General features: G+C 54.6%; 1 protein-coding gene across 1 annotated transcript; it reads left to right on the plus strand.

Moving 5' to 3' along the window:
• The first annotated feature begins 4,094 nt into the window (after nt 1–4,094).
• On the plus strand, nt 4,095–12,405 carry SNX20 (sorting nexin 20). Its single transcript, XM_081118618.1, has 4 exons — nt 4,095–4,206; nt 6,396–6,534; nt 7,939–8,090; nt 9,232–12,405. Exons 2-4 carry the CDS (start codon nt 6,405–6,407, stop codon nt 9,895–9,897), a joined length of 948 nt encoding a protein of 315 aa, XP_080974744.1. The 5' UTR covers nt 4,095–4,206; nt 6,396–6,404; the 3' UTR covers nt 9,898–12,405.
• Nucleotides 12,406–16,730: the final 4,325 nt, after the last annotated feature.

A 16,730-nucleotide genomic window follows, 5' to 3' on the forward strand; every position in this document is an offset into this window, starting at 1 on the left:
AATAGGCAGTAGGTTGGGGTTGGGAAATGCTGCATTAGAAAGACTGCACTACCCCAGGGAAATCATTCCAGGTGGTGTGCAGATCTGTCTGCAGCCATGCTCACACCATCTCCTGCGTAACAGTGAAAAGCTGGAAGCCTCCTAAATGCCCAGTAATAGCAGATTACTTGAGAAAATTGAGAGAGCAACTGGAAAACTGAGCCAACTCATCTTTCATACCCCACAGCCAACCCGTGAGCAAATTTTTCAGCTTGACCTTCAAAATACATCCAAAATGCAGCCACTTCTTACTAGACCACCATTACCACCTCAGCCTCTGTCACCGGCATCTCTTACCTGGGTGGTAGCAAGAGGTCCTAGCCGTTGGCCATGCTTCCAATGGCAGCCAGTGTGAGTCTGTCTTAAAAAAAAAAAAAAAAAAAGTCTAGTTATGTGCCATTCCTCTGCTGAAACCCCTCCAGTGACTCCCATTTCAGAGTAAAGCCAAGGAAGGGCTTTAGGATTGCTATTTGCACCCCGAGCCTTCTCGGAACCCCCTCCTCACACTCTCTCTCTTTCACTCTTTGCCAGCTACACTGACCTCCTGCTGTTCCTAGGATATGCCAGACCTGCCACCACCTCTGGGCCTTTGTATTTGCTGTTCTCTCTGCCTGGAATGCTCTTCCTCTAGACACCTACATGGCTCCCTCTTTCCCTGGTTTATCTTATATTTTTCTCCATAACACTTATCTGCATACAACACACTATCTATTTTATTTGTTGTGTTTTGTGTCAGCCTCTCACCCAAAAGAATATGCTATCTTTCAAGTTAGTGTGCTCATTTTTTTCTGGATAAACACCTAGAAGTGAAATTGCTGGGTCATGTGGTAGAAGAACCTTTGAGATTTTTAAAGGCTTGTGTGTGTATGCCCAACTGTGGAGAAATAAAATTGACATGACTGAATTTTGTGCCACCTACGAACACCTTGCCAGTTTGGGTTTTCTTTGCCAAACCTGTGGAGGCACACCTGTCAGTGACAAATTCTTGTTGAATTTACCAAAAACAGTGTGTCAGTGTTGGTGTCCCAAGCCTGTGGGACGCCGGGGCCAATGGTGAGGGGTAGTGTATGGTATTCAGTTACTTGCCCAATGGTGCTAGAATTCAAACTGCATTTAATCTCATGTTGCAATTACGGAAACTGAAATTCAGAGAGGGGCGGTGGCTTGCCCAGGGCACACGGTGAGTCAGGGCTAAGCTGGAGCCACAGCCCCAATCACCACCCTCTGCATCACCCGCTCATTCATTTACTCACTCAGTATTCACTCATTCTTCACACAGTCGCCACTGAGCACCCACGTACTGTGGCAGGTACCGCTATAGGGACAGACCTACAGACACACATAGTCCCTGCCATTATGGTGTTCAAGACCAGCTACAAACAAACAAGCAAAACAGTGACAGGCCTCAACAGAGGGGGTCAGGAAAGGCCACACAAGGGAGAGATAACCAAGCCGCAACCTGAAAATGAAACAGCCAGTCTTGGAGGAAGCAAGAGAAGGGCATTGCTTGCTGACAGAAGTGCGAGGGCAATGACTGGGGGCGTGTCTGAGACACTGTTGTGTCTAAGTGATGCTAGGAGGGGGCAAAACAAAGCCGGGGGGGGGAGCCAGCCTCAGGTAGGGTTTGAATTTGCTCCTAAGGCACTGAGAAGCCACGGAGGGTCCAGGCGGTTTGAATCTGAGAAGTGTTTGAATTCTGTAAGAGACATCTGGACTCCAAGATGCCAGCATTTCCTTTCCTGATGCCCCAAGACCCCCTTCTCACCATCTTGCCCAGTACTACAATGGGGGCCGCCCACTCCTGTGCCACACTTCCCCATGTCAGTGGGGCCTCACCTGATCTGTACACCCATGGAGCTGCTCGACCACGCTGAGCTCTGTGCTACAGAGAAAAGCCAGCTGCTGGCAGGTCACTCTGGTCCAGCTGGGTTCTTCCTGCACAGGCCAGACACCCCTGTGTGGCTGGGAGTTTCCAAAGAGAGTCTCTTGTCCCTGAAGAGGAAGCACTGACTTCCATACACTCCGCCCTGTGGTTGCCGGCTGCTGGGAGGGAGGCTCACAGGACTGTAGGGAAGGGCTCAGAGTCTGTCTACCCTGGCATCTCGCAGATTCCAGGCCACGCAGGGGGTGGGGGAGGAGACAGGAAAGCTGCAGGACAGGACCGAGGACAGGAGGGGAGAGGGGCTCCAGCCTCTCTCTGCACAGAGCCTGTGTCACTGGCCACAGCAGCCACCTGCGGGCAGTGCCAGGCAGAGATGCACTCAGTGGCTCGCCCGCTAGCAGGCCAGAGGCGCACTATTCAGGACACTCCCCTTGAGCTAAACAGACCCTGACATATGCAGACACTCTATAAGCGCCGTGGCTCTGCCCGCATGTTGGCCAGTTCACTAAGCGAGGCCAGTAGGTAAACATGGGGAATAAATATTCCACTTCCTACCCCGCCCCATACACGAAACTACCCTGAACAAGACAGGCAAACTGGAAAGGTTTTCAGAGTAACCAGAATTGCCCGCACTTGCCCAGCGCTTGCTCTGCACCGGCTTGCTCTAGGTGCCACACACCTTAGCTCATCTTAAGCACACACACACACACACACACACACACACACCCCCGCACCGCCTGCGTGAGGCTGTTGCAGAAATAATGCGAAATCACCAGGACCTCAAGGTATGACACGGTGGTGAGAGAAAAGACTGACATGGTTGAATACTTTGAACCTGGCAACTTGACTCATCAAAGTCCCCCATTGAGAGATTACAAATGCAAACCCAGGATGGAGAAGAGCCGGAGAAGCCAGATACCCTGTGAAAACGTAAAGAACAGCTACAAACCAGAAAGAAAATAATCTGATCGAAGGATGAGCCACGGACGTAGGCAGACGCCTCGCCAGAGAGAGCAGAACGGTGGTGATGAGCCCAGGAAAAGAGGCTCGGCATCACTGGGCGGGAGGGAATGCAACAGCAACCCACGGCGAGATGCCACTGCCCACCCGTGAAGGCGGCTGAAGTAGAAGATACGGACCACGGCAAGTGTCAGCAAGGGGGGGCCGGGACTCCACGCACGGCTGGCGGGGTGCAAGCTGATGCAGGCGCTCAGGAAGCGGCAGAGCCACCCAGTCCCTTCACCTCGGACAACACGGACCCTGCGTACATGGGAAGAACATCCCCAGCGGCTTGGATCATGATGAAACAGCCCAAATCAGCAGACCAAACAAACAAACAAGGGCTAAATAATGATGTATTTAATAATGGAGCCATATACCAATAAAAATGGAAAAACCTCCAGCTACACACTAAAATTGATGAGTTTTACAGACATGTTGAGTGACAGAAAGAAGACACGAAAGCATACCAAAAGCACGTATGATTCAACTTATAGAAAGTTCAGAAAATGAGTAAAATGAAACCACAGTTTTGGCGTCTGTCCGCAGGTGGTTGACTGACTAAGAAAAGCAAGGAAGTGACCCCCTGAGAATCAGGACGGTGACTGCCTTGAGTGGGGAGGGACGGGGTCAGAGCTGGAGAAGGCAGAGTGGACTTCCGGGGTTCTGTTCTGTGTCTCGTCCCCAACTCCTGCCCTTCAGGCCACAGTGCTGGTGGCCATGAACCATGTCACTTCCCAGAGGTCTGGCTTCCCTGGGTCTTTCTGTCCAGAGAGTGGGATGCAGCTTTGCTCAGAAAAGCGGACCACATAGGACCGAGAGTCTATCCCACCTCTTCCCACATCCCACACTGGCTCTGGTCCCCCGAGCTCTGTGCTCCTAGCCTCAGTTTCCCCACCGGTTAATGTCCAGCTCATAGTATAGGATAATGAACACCAAAGAGCTCTGGGAGCTAAGGTCCAAAGGCCAGAGATTGTCCAGGACTCAGAGGGACAGCCAGGCCACCGCGAGGCTGTGGGAAGTGAGGCCCCACTCGAACCCTCAGAGGCTTCTGCCCCGCCCGCCTGGCTGCCCCAGCCTCAGGCTGGCTGGCTGTCGGGTTCACTATACCATCTTTCACCAGCCAATGGGCTGGGCGGCGCAGAGCAGGTCACACAGCCTATTTCCTGTTTTCAAACGGGGAACTGAGCAGAGCAACAGCCGGAGCTGGAAAGAGAGCTAAAGGGGACCATGTGACACTCTTCTGGGACCCTTGGACACCGAAGGGCCAGAAGCCTCAATCAGAGGTCAGTGTTTGATTCCAAGCTTAGTGGGCCTCTCTGCCCGCCTAGAGTCTGAGCCCTGCTGTCTGTGACCCACCCTCAGTACGTGTTGGGGGAAGGGTGGGCCAGAGAAGGATTGGTGACAGCCTCAGTATGTGGGGCTCTCCTTAGCGCTTGGGACAGAGCAGGGAGCCCCTCCTCAACCCTCTTCCGCCTCTATTTGAAGTGCCAGACGCTTCTACAGCGCCTCTTGAACCTGGGGAATAATTCACCACCCCCGTGTTTCTCAAAAAGCAGTGCCAAGGAACCCCTGCATCAGCACAGTCCTGGGCTACTTGTGCAAAATGCAGAGTCCAGGGCCCACCCCCAGACCTGCTAGAGTGGACCCTCTGGTGTTGGCAGCCAGGAATCTGTTTTTTACAAACCCCCAGCACCCCCACCCTCCAGGAGCTTCTGATGCCCCTGGGACTGTTCTGACAGCATGGCCCCTATCTCTGCTCAGGCCAGAGGCAACACAGGGGTTCACACCCAGGCCTGGATTGCAACTTGAATCAGAGTTCAAGTCCCAGCTCCACCCCTGTGGTTCACCTGCAGACCCCTCAGATCCTGTTACAAAGGAGTAAGGTCCCCTGCGCCCTTCTTATTTTGAATTTCTGCTAATGTTTTCATTGTGTCTTTTCTAATTTATCTCAGATGTTTAAAATGCTATTCCAACTTCTACCTTGATTTAGAGTCATTTATTTTTCAAAGCATCTATCAGGTCAGATAATGAGAGGGACTCTTACACAGTGCTTGGTGTGGGGGCCCCGAGCAGGAGCTGTCCACGGACACCAGCCTCAGGAAGGGGGTTCTGTCGGTATAAAGGACGCTGGGGCACAGAGAAGGTGAAGAACTGGCCGGGCACCCCGTCATCTCAGTCACTCGCCTGGATCAGACAGTTACTGCAGGAGCTGCGCCCCAGGGCTCCCGCTGCCGGCCTGCCCTGAGGGCGGAGAGGATTCTGAGGGCGGCCCAGCCTGCGTCTGTGTCCTGCCCACCACCTACTAGCTCTTTACTGTGGACAACTCAAAGCCTTGGTTCCTTTATCATAAAATGGAGATTCAAAAACTCCTACCACACACGGATTCAGATTGCGTGAGGGAGCGGGGATTGCGGGCAGAAGGCACAGCCTGGCATGTCACTAGCATTTGGCTTTGCTCCTTGGGCACACTCACCAGCTGTGTGACCTTGGGCTAAACTTCATCTGTTCTTGGGAGTCATGATAGATTTGGGAGTTATTAAATAAGAGTGGATGTGAAGAACCTGGGTGACTATGAAGTGGGTATAAGATGTTGTCAGTAGCCCTGGCCGGTGTGGCTCGGTTGGTTGAGAATCGTCCTGTGCACCAAAGTGTCACTGGTTTGATGCCCCGTCAGGGCACATGCCCAGGTTGCTGGCTCGATCCCCAGTAGGGAGCGTGCAGGAGGCAACCGATTGATGTTTCTCTCTCACATCAATGTTTCTCTCTCTCCTTCTCATTTCCTCTTTCTTTAAAAAAAATCAATAAAAACAATTTTTTTTTTTTTTAAGAAAATATCCGCTTAACGACAAAGAGAGAGATGGGAAGGCAGATACCAGTGTCCCTGCTCTGGACACTGAGGTTCATTTACAAATGTCAGATCAAATGGAGTATTAGGACATTTTTCTGGACATGCCAGCATTTTCCTTCCAATTCATCACTAAAGCCGTTACCTTTGCTTGAAGTCACCTCATTTAAAATTCAGAGCAACTCCTTAATATCAGGGTCCTAACAAGAAGAAAGGACCTGCTTGGCCTTGGATCCATCAGTCCAGCAAAGGGCCAGACCTTGGTTTATTTTTTTATTTTTTATTTTTAAAAAATATATCTTTATTGATTTCAGAGAGAGGAAAGGAGAGGGAGAGACAGAGATAGAAACATCAATGATGAGAGAGTCATTGATCGAGCCCACAACAAGGGCATGTGCCCTGACCGGGGATGGAACTCCGATCGCCTGGATCCCAGGTCGACGCTCAACCGCTGAGCCACGCCCGGCCGGGCCAGCCCCTGGTTTAGCATCCAGCAGTTGGGTAGACAGCTGGGTGGGCAGTGGAGGGCTCACAGTGGGGACTATGAGACAGGTCCTAGGCACCCCAGGACCCACCAGGAGCCCACCATGAGTGGGCACTCACTGTTCTCTCTTGTCCCCCTGGCAGCCTTGGAACATGGCAAGTGCAAAGCACCCTTGGAGCCCCGGATGGACAGGACCCATAGCCCAGAGCACAGCAGAGGTCAAGCAGGAAGCATCAGCCACTGGCCCGAACCTGCCACCTCCAGGATCTGAAGGGGACTCAGGTGGGCTGAGGGGACTCAGGTGGGCACAGGGCTTGGTCAGGGGAACAAAGGTTTGAAGACATTTGAAATACACATGTGGGTACTTCAGCAAATGTCACAGACAGCGAGTGGCACAGCTCTCTTAGCTTGGCTCACCCCAGAGTAGATACTGAGGCAGGGATTTCATGCATGTGGTTTGTCTGCCAGGTGTCCCAGGAGGAAGAGCAGGGTAGTGGGAAAGCCACATAGGAAAGGAAGGAAGGGCAGGAAGCAACATGGGGGTCACTGTACAGGTTATTGGGCAACCGGGCTCAGTTCCAGTGGGGGCCCTCTCGGAGCCTGTATGGAGCATCCCTCACTGCAATTCCATCTGAGGAATGGGGAGGCCGGGCTATGACCTACCAGTCCCGTCCTTCATCACTGAGGGATTCCCCACAACAAGCTGCTGGGGCCTGAGAAAGCCCGTGGGGCAGGAGTCCCAGGAAGCCAGTGGGACCGTCCAGAGCAGAGAGTGCCAAGGCGTCTGCGGTGGCACTGTCTCCTGGAGTAAGTCTCTGCTCAGTCACTAGCCCATTTATGCACTGGTTCGAGACGGGCCTATGTGGGGGGGGGAGACCCTGGAACAAATCCAACGCCGTGCTGGCCCTCCAGTGTAGTCCGGAATGAGAGATAATTTGAGATGCCATGGAAAAAGCTGTAGGGCAAGGTGGGCGGCTCTCACTCTAAAGCCATGAAACGACATGAGGCTGGGTCCCGAAGAACATGCTGGAGAAGGGCTCCCGGGACCCATATCCCGTGAGAGAAGATGCACCGTGATTTGTGCACGTTGGCGGGAAGGATTCTCATCGCTGCGGGATTCTCAGAGTGGCCCGGGGCTCAAGCAAAGTTTAAGGAACACGTGTGTGTTTTCAAGGCAGGAAAGCGGAGGTTGGTGTTGAGGGCAGAAGGGGTGGTGTGTGCAAGAAAAAGCATGGAGTGTGGGCAATGAAGGGAGGGGGTTGGCAGGGGCCAGCCAGGCTGAGCCCGGAGCCCAACACCCTCCTAGCCCCCTGTGCCACCCACTGACCTGTGCTAGGGAGGCCCGCGACACCCATGGAGCCAGCGGTGTGGGGAGTGCAGAGATGGGCAAGCCACAGTCCCTGCTCGTCGGCACAATGGGGTTCCGCAGTGGCCAACGTGCAGGCCGAAAGGGGACCCTGCGACCCACGCTGCATCCAACCAAAACCGCTGGGGGAGGACAGGCGGGATGCATTCAGCCGGGTGGGCTGATGCCCAGCCGGACCTGTTCTTGGTGGGCTGAGGGAGGAGGGAGTCACAGCTCTTCTGGGAATCCGATGTCCTACCCCGGGCAGACCCAGCCATTTCCCAGGCCCTGGCCCCAAGTGCACTGACTAGTCCAAGTCCTCAGGGGTGCTGTGCTTGCAGACGCAGAAGGCAGCCCAAGCCCCAACTCCAGCATGACCACGAGGGAGCTGCAGGAGTACTGGAGGAACGAGAAGGGCTGCCGCAAGCCGGTCAAGCTGCTCTTCGAGATTGCCTCGGCCCGCATTGAGGAGAGGAAGGTGTCCAAGTTCGTGGTAAGCACCGCTCCTTCCCCGCCCTGGGCAAGGTCTGCGGGCCTCAGCTTTCCCAGCCGTGGGGTGGGTTCACACACTTGAACTTGCAGAGCTCTTCTGGGGAAAATGTTAAAAAAGCAGGATTTCATGCTCGGCGCTGTGCTAGGTGCCGTGAGCACCGGAGCTGTGAGTCACGGCGCCTTCCCAAGGAGGAACCAGCCACTAATCCCATCTTATCCAGTGTTGGTCATCCGTGTCTCCGCGCCATTTTTACCACATCCCTGTATCATTTTTATTATTATTTACTTAATTTTTCCTTTAAATTGGTTCACTAAAAAACACACTAAGTATATTTATTTCTACGAAAAATACCTTAAATGGAAAACCAGTATCCTGTCATAAAGAAAAGTCGATCATAAAAGTAAACACAAGGAACACTGAGCGCTCTTATTAAATTCTGGCTGGTTCCTGAGGGCAGAGCTCCGTCGGTGGGAAGCTCTGTGCTGGGCCTGCTCTTTGCCACAGTGGAATTTCAGCCTGTGTTGGGGAGACATTAATGACCACGGAAGAGCCACTGCACCTTCCTTGGAGGACACTGCGTGCACAATGTGCTGACCGCTGACTGGCTTCAGTGCATAAACTCATTTAATCCTTACCTGGTGAGGCTCAGAGAGGTTAAATCACCTACCTAAGACCACACAGCCAGACCGTGGTGGGGCTGGAGTTATAAACCAGGCAGCCTGTACCCTTCATCAGTGTCCTCCCGAAAGAGAACTGAAAAGGAATAATTGTCTTGCTGGGTAACATTGCTGCCAGCACAGCACCTAAAAACCATCTCCCAGGGGTGGAGCAGCTGGTGAGCACAGGCCTAACCCAGCTTCCCCTGCAGGCCCCCAAGCCCCGTTTAGACCACCAGACCCCCTGCCTGCGGGCTCCTGTGCTCTTCTCCCCAGAGATACCTCCTTGTCGCTGGGCTTATTCTTGGGTTGACTCTTGTCTTGATCCCGATGGCAATTTAAAACAGGATCCCACAGAACCACCACCCGCTTTCAGGGTATGCTTTAAGTCACGATCATCATTATTTTTATTTGCCGGGCTCGCTCTGTCGGTTCAAACCTCCGTCAGGATGTGCTCAAAGCCTGTCGCTCTCTCTGCCCCACAGATGTACCAAATCGTCGTCATCCAGACAGGCAGTTTCGACAACACCAAGGCCATCCTGGAACGGCGCTATTCAGACTTCCAGAAGCTCCAGAAAAACCTCCTAAAGACGTTCAGCGAGGAGATCGAAGACATCGCCTTCCCCAAGAAGCGCCTGGTGGGCAACTTCACGCAGGAGATGATCTCGGAGCGCAAGCTGGCCTTCAAGGAGTACCTGAGCCAGCTCTACGGCATCCGCTGCGTGCGCAGGTCCCGCGAGTTCATCGACTTCCTCACGCGGCCCGAGCTGCAGGAGGCCTTCGGCTGCCTGCGCGCCGGCCAGTACACCAAGGCGCTGGACATCCTGGTGCACGCCGTGCCCCTGCAGGAGAAGCTGGCGGGCCACTGCCCCGCGCTGGTGGTCCCGGCCCTCTGCGCCCAGCTGGTGTGCCACCGGGAGCTCGAGCGCCCCCTCGAGGCCTTTGCGGCTGGCCAGAGGGCCCTGGAGCTCCTGCACGCCCGGGAGGGCCACCGTTACTACGCACCGCTGCTGGACGCTATGATCCACCTGGCCTACGCACTGGGCAAGGACTTTGTGTCACTGCAGGAGAGACTGGAGGACAGCCAGCTGCGGAGACACACCTCCTGGAGCGTCACCCTGAAGGAACTGGCTGTCCGGGAGTATCTGTGATGAGCCTCTCTGGCAGATCTGGGATCACCGTTGCTCTGTGAGCTGTTCGGGGTGCATTTTGGATGGGAATAGCCATGTTGGGTCACTTGTGGCTCTAACCTGCTGGGTGACCTTGAACGAGCCCTCCTCTGGTCCTCCACTTCCCTGGATGTGTGGAACTGAGCCCCCCTCCCCATCCCTGGGTGTCCTTGGAAGCCTCTGCTTGTGTCCTGTGTCCCTTAGATGCCAGGTTCACTTCATCTCCAAACCGCGAACCCAGCTGCCAGGACACTGGAGAGGAAGATCCATCTCCCTGGTGTTCTGTAGGTGGCTGGAGCAGAGGTTTCCACTGCACACCACAGGCACAGCTTATCCAGGTCGTCTCTGAAGCTGTTCTTGGGTATTTTCTGTCTGCTCCTTCCCCCTCGAAGTTGCTACCTAAGCAAATAGCAAATATTCCCACCCATTATCCTAAGTATTCTGGTTCTTCCCTCTTAGCATGTAGGCCCAACTCACAAAACAAAAGCTCACCTCCTGCTCCTCAAGGCCAGCTTGGGCCCCGGGTGGGGCGTCTGTCAGCCTCTGAAGGGTAGGAGCAACCACGTCCTAAGAGTCTGTGATTCAAGGTATATTTAACAAAGGCAGTTGCCAACCTTCCTCTGGTTAGAAAGCTGTAACTCATTGCCCAGGGGTGGATTTCCATTTATAAGGCAACTGTCCCTTGAATGGCCTCCCTCGGCTATGGAGACAAGGCCCTGAAGGGAGGTGGGAGAAGACACTCAGGGGGCCTCATAGAAAAGAGATTGAATGCTCAAACCTCCCCATTTTGAGGCACAATGTTCTCAGAAGCTCTCTGATGGGTTGGAGTGATCCCGACTGAAGTCTGCAGTCAGGAGAGGACATCGAGGGCCCCAAAGTGAAAGGAGTCTGGATGACCTGGGTTTAACATCAGTCCCGAAATGGATGGTACAGGCTGGGTTTGGGCCCAATATGTGTTTGAGGCTGTATGTCCCTGAGGACCTAAACCATCTGGCTGAGCTTAGCAGGGGGAACTACGGAGGCTGTGACTTGGGAACCTTAATGTGGGGCGCCACTCTGGCCTGTGCAGGAAGCCGGTTCAGCAAAGGGATCGCCAGAGCCCTGGACAAGCACTCACTAAGCTGTACCGGGAGGTGTTCAACAGCGATGCCATGTGGCCACACCTGGCTCTGTCCCGAAGGTTAAAAACAGGCTTACACCTTGGGACAAAGAAAGCCTTCAAGTGGCTCCATTCGCTCCAGGGGAAGGACGCTTTGGGTGGGAAATACTGGATTTCTTGTATCGGTGAATCACACAGATTCTACAAGTTATTTCATTAAATAGAAAATGCTGTTGACTATGAGATGCACCTAATATTCACTAAGAAAAAAAACATGCTCGTCAGGGGGCGGGAGGAGTTAGATTAAGGCAGCAAGCTGGGCAAGCAAAGAGCTAGCCCCTGATGTCAGGGTCCACATGGAATCACTTGCTGGGTGCAGGAGTGTCAAGTGTGGGGGTAGTGTGCACCTCAAAATCACACATATACGGTGCATGTGTGTGGTAGAGAGAGGTTTTTTTAAACTAATAGGGTAGAAGGGACCTAAAAAATCATATCAGGGCCCTCCCCATTAGGACCCCTAACACGGGCTGGCTCCCCACTTTGTGCACAGGGAATGGACTTATTCTGGTTTCCTAAAAAGGGACTGCCCGCAACGGATGGCTGCAGGGCTCCCCCCGGTCTCTTCCTGATGACACTCAGTGCTGCCCACCCAGGTCTTTGAGAGCTGTGGCCTGTTGGTCACCAGTGCTTCTGGCCACAAACAGTCTTCATCCGTTACGGGTGTCTGAGGTCTGGGATGACCCATGGCTGTCTCCTCCTGGCATCTCCTCTTTGCTGCAGAAGTCAGGGACCTTCTCACTTCTTGGATTCTGGAACAAGTTCTTCAACTCCTCAAGCCCCCTCCTCCGGGAAGCCTTCCTCATGGCCCACCATTATAACCCCTGGCCTGGGGACCAGAAGCATCAGCCTCTCCTGGAGCTTGTTAGAAATGCTGGATTTCAGGCCTCACCCAGACCTACTGAATCAGAACCTGCATGTTAACAAGCTCATTCATTCCCCTCCTTCAAAAGTGATTCATTTCTGTGCAGGTTAAGGCTGGAGACCCTCTGTGTTAAAGTGACTTCGAAGTGCCTTGATGAGCAGCATCCCCATGGCCAGGGCAGTCTGCAGAAGGGTTCCTCCACCCCATCTTCTCCCCACCACCACCTAGGCGTCCCCAGCTGGCTCCCTGGGCTCCTCCAGACCTTTCCTGGCCCTCCTGCAACAACTACAAAGAGCCGTCTTCCAAGACCCTCTTCCCCTCCCTCCCAGCCAATGACACCACCACCTGTTCCATCAGCCACTGGCCATTTCCTTTTACTTGGGGGAACTTCTTATTACTGCCCCAAACAGAAACTCAGAATCACTTGCTGTAATTAGAAGGTGGCTATAAAAATAAACACATTGAAGCCTATGGCTGTGACTATGCCTCGCAGGCCTTTGTCTGAGACAAACCCAGCCTGAGGCTGCCAGGGGGCCTGTTACAGAAGCAAGACCTGGTTTCACCAAGCTGAGACTTCTCGCTGATCTTCTCAGGGCTGGAAAATACTGCAGGGAAGTTTCTGACATTGGCTGGAACACCCAATGTCCTCTGTGCATTATATCTGACCATCAGAGGTCCCTCCTTTCCCTGGGCTGGGTCCCCCAGTCCCTAATCTGTGTGTTCAGCTCTGCTTGTTCCCCAGCCCCTGACATCCTTGGTTTTCCACCCAGGCTGCAGCTCCTCTGTTCTGTGGCTGTGACACAAAGCAGATATCTTACCTGATATCAGGTAAGACCCCCAAACAGAGGGAGAGTTCTGGGGTCACCAAAGCCTAAACCTGCAGCATGTCCTCTAGTGAGTGTCACTGTGCCCCCTGTTAAGAGCAAGAAAAAGCCCTCCCACCCCCAGGCCCTGCGCAGAGCCCCACCCTCCCAGTCAGCAGCAGAATAGGGCCTCTCCCCAGCCTCACCCACCCACCTATGTGTGTTCTCATTTTCTCAGTACGCAACGATGGGTGACACTCCTCCCATGTGCCAGACCCTGCGAAGAGCTGGGACATAGCAGTGAACAGAACAGGCCCAGTCCCTGCCCTTATTGAGGTGACATGTTAGAAGGGAGCCACTCACAGAGCAGAGAGAAGCTGGGACAGAATGGTCCCCCTCACCCAGATGGTCAGGGAGGGCCTCTCAGAGGAGGATGTGTTTAAGGGAGCCACAGGGGAGGCTAAGCAGGTGGCCACGGCAGCCAGGGGAGGGGAAGAGCTTTAGGTAGATGGAAAACAGAAATGCAACCCTGAGGCAGGAATCTCCTCCATCCCGGGGACCCAGGACAGGGCGCAGACAGGAGGAAGCCCCCACCCCAGCTGTGCCCACCGAGAGGAAGGTTCCAGGTACTGACCAAGAGACGCCTGGCACGCCACATCTGTGCCATCCCCACCTCCAGTAACAGGGTCAGAGTGAACCTCTGGGGAGCCCAAGTTTAGGGCACACAGACCCTTTTGGTGTCAAGTGACTGAAGGCCAGGTTAATCTGACACGGGGGGACTTTATTCTCGGAAATGCCCGAGAATAGACTAGCTTGAAGCCAAGTTGGATCCAAAGACTCAAACCTTGTCGCCCAGTCTCTCTTCCTCACTTTCACTTCCTCTGTGCCACTTCTGCTTTCTTCGGCTTTGCCTTCTCTCTCCTCCTGGTGACAAGATGGCTGCAGCAACTCCAGGCTCACACGCTCCCTTCCCTGCAGCCCCAGAGGCCCCCCTCCAGGGTTCTCCTGAAGCTTTCATCTGTAGGAAATGCAGGGGATGCCCACTGCCTGGGCAGGGCAGCCTGCCCCCCCCCCCCCAGTGCAGCAACCACCACCAGCTCTCCCAGTCTACAACAGAGATGGGTCTTATATTCTTATGGAATCTGCTTTGTAAATTTAATAGACTTCCGTTTTTAGAGCAGTCTTAGGTTCACAGCAAAATTAAGAAAAAGGTGCTGAGATTTCCCATTGACTCCCCCCCACCACCACTACCACCACATGCACAACCTCCCCCGTTACCAACAACCCCACATTTGAAAGGCCTACACTGACACACTATCACCCAGAGTCCACAGTTTACATTAGGGTTCACCCTTGGTGGTGTACATCCCATGGGTTTAAATAAATGTATCCACCGTTAACATGTATCTGAGTATGAAAAATTAAAGTATGATTAAATGTCATCAATCATGAGCACTTCCCTGTACCATACAATAGTCTCCCCTGCTACTGTGATTGTTTCATTGTATCCTAATGCCCTGCTTGTTTCAACCGGCCTATAATGCTCCAGATTCTCCTTAATTCAGGCAGCAAAGCGGCACAGGCCTTGCCGGCGTCTTCTTGAGCCTGCGCCGCCTCCGCACTTCCGAGCTGGATGTGAGCGTTTTACAGCCACTCCCCACGCGGGTGAGAAGCGGCGCCCACGCTCCGCGCGCCTTTGCTCGCCCCCGCGAGCGTGAGCATTTCCGCCGGCTTCCCGGGCCCGCCCGCCGCCCGCCGTCCGCCGGGTTATGAAGCCGCGTCCGCCGCCCTTCCCCGAGCGCTCCTGGACCCACGCGGCGCCCGGCGAGCGGCTAGTCGGGAAATGTGAAGGGGACCAGCAGGGGGCGCTGCCGCACCGGCGGTTCCTAAGCTCAGCGGGCTGCGCGGAGCCGCGGACCAAACAGCAGGAACTGAGCATTTCCCGAAAAAGAGACTTTGAAAAACCACTCAGAGGGGTTTGAAATAAGGCTAGAAATTAAAAAAAAAAAAAAAAAAGCGTTGCTGATGCCTCGCTGTCTCCTTAACCGCCTCCCACCCCGCCACTGCCAGTGTTGGGTGGGGTCCAGGGCGACCCCCACTTGGGGCCCAGGAGGTCACCGCCTGGGTTTCTGCTCCCCCAGCCTCTTCTCCCCGCCAGAGGCCCCAGAGGTGAAGGAGGCCCGTGCACTGCCGCCCCCTCCAGCCCGCGCGACAGGAGGAAGCCAGCGAAGCCCGCGAACCCTAACAGAATAGGGCGCATAAAAATAGTCGAGGGGCGCGCGAGCCCCCAGGAGCCTCCCACGGTGTGAGCAGCGGCCCGGGGGAGAGGGCGTGAAGAAACCTCCCTCCTTACGGGCCAGAGGCCCTTTTCCAAGGGGAGATTGGGCACCCCAGAGCCCCCCCCCATGGCTTTCCTGGAGGGAGGCTTTCGTGCCACCTCCTCCCCAGCCCTCACCCCACCTCCCACCTTCTGAGGACCCAGATGGTGCTGGGACTTGCAGTCCATCTGCTCACTGGATTGGGGACCGGGAGAGGACTCCCAGGGGGGCGCCCCTGGACTTGTTTTCCCCTTCCCACGCCCTGGGCCCAGTGCAGACGGTTGGAAGAGGGAGCCGGGGTGGGAGGAAAAAGAACAGAGAAGTATCCCTTGCTTGTCGGGAGTGCGAATTTGGCCAACCACTTAGCAAAAGCACCTGGCGCCCTGTCCTGAAGCTGGACATGGGTGACTCTGCGAGGGCCCAACACTCCCGCTCTCAGGAATGTACCCCCGGATAGATGGGCAGGCCTTCACCAAGGAGCCTGAGCTGGAATTTCAGAGCAGGGCCACGTCCAACAACAACCCCCAACTGGAAACAACCCGTACACCCGTCAGCAAGAAAACAGGGAAGTACATCGGCGTAAATTCACACGTGGGAGTCTTACTCAGCCGTGGGAATGAAGGGTGCGATGCACCGTGACGTGGGTGAGTCTCACAAGCTGGACTGAGTGAAAGGGGCCCGACCCAGAAAGCACAGCCTGTGTGGTTCCAACTCAACGACACCCTGAGAGAGGAGACCTCAGCCACCGTGATTAAGGACGCTTACTTAGGTGGCGAGAAAAACGCAGAAAGTTCCTCTGAAATCCAGACAGCCGAGTTACTTCTGGCAGGGGGAGGGGCTTCGTGGGAGGGGCAGGAGGGCCTCCTGGTGCGGAGGTGCCCTGTTCCTGGTCCTGGGTGAGAGCTATAAGGGCATTTATTCTGCTACGTTGCACATTCACGGGTAATGCGCTCTTCTGTGTGTTTTATGCATCACAGCGAACATATTTTAATAAAAGAATAGGAAGGACAGGCCCTGGCCGGGCGGCTCAGGTGGTTAAAGGGTCACCCTGATACGCCAAGGTTGCGAGTTCGATCCCGTCAGGGCACATACAAGAGTCAACCAATGGTGCATAAATAAGCGGAGTAGCAAATCAATGTCTGTCTGTGTCTCTCTCTCTCACCCTTGGTACCTGGAAGAGTGGCAGGCAGGGTGGCCACGTGGGTGGTTGACCTCTGTGGTTGTACAGGACCCCACGTTCTGAAGGGCCCTGGGCTCTGGGGAATTTGTAAAGCGTTTGAACATGTTCCCCACAGTTTCATTTTGCCCCAGGCCTCGTGAATCAGATGCATAGCCTGTCCTGGTGCCCGGCAGGTAGAAGGCACTCAACAAATAACTATTGAATGTTCCACAGCATCTCTTGGGGGAGGCAGGCACTGTGCCCTGCCCTCCCCGAAATCTCCTTCTGAGAAGCTGGGTGAGGACCCCACCCAAGCTCCAGCAGAGGGGCAGAAAGGGGCGACTGCTGGGGCGGGTGGGGTGGGGACGGGGGAGGAGACCAGGCCACACCTGAACCCAGCTGACCATTCAGTTTCAACAGCAGGTGACTCCCGAGAATCAAAGTCTGGGCTGCGGATTTCCCCCTAGAAGTCCCCCTCCAGCAAGTCCCTTGGGGTTGCCCTCCCCAACTTCAG

This window comes from Miniopterus schreibersii, assembly GCF_964146895.1.
Source record: "Miniopterus schreibersii genome assembly, chromosome: 18".
Classification (NCBI taxonomy): domain Eukaryota; kingdom Metazoa; phylum Chordata; class Mammalia; order Chiroptera; family Miniopteridae; genus Miniopterus; species Miniopterus schreibersii.

Excerpts from the sequence above, each read along its gene's own strand:
- SNX20 (XM_081118618.1), top strand. The coding sequence starts at position 6,405 with ATGGCAAGTGCAAAGCACCCTTGGAGCCCCGGATGGACAGGACCCATA. Across the intron at positions 6,535-7,938 it reads AGGATCTGAAGGGGACTCAG|ACGCAGAAGGCAGCCCAAGC; the intron begins GTGGGCTGAGGG and ends CTGTGCTTGCAG. Across the intron at positions 8,091-9,231 it reads GGAAGGTGTCCAAGTTCGTG|ATGTACCAAATCGTCGTCAT; the intron begins GTAAGCACCGCT and ends TCTGCCCCACAG.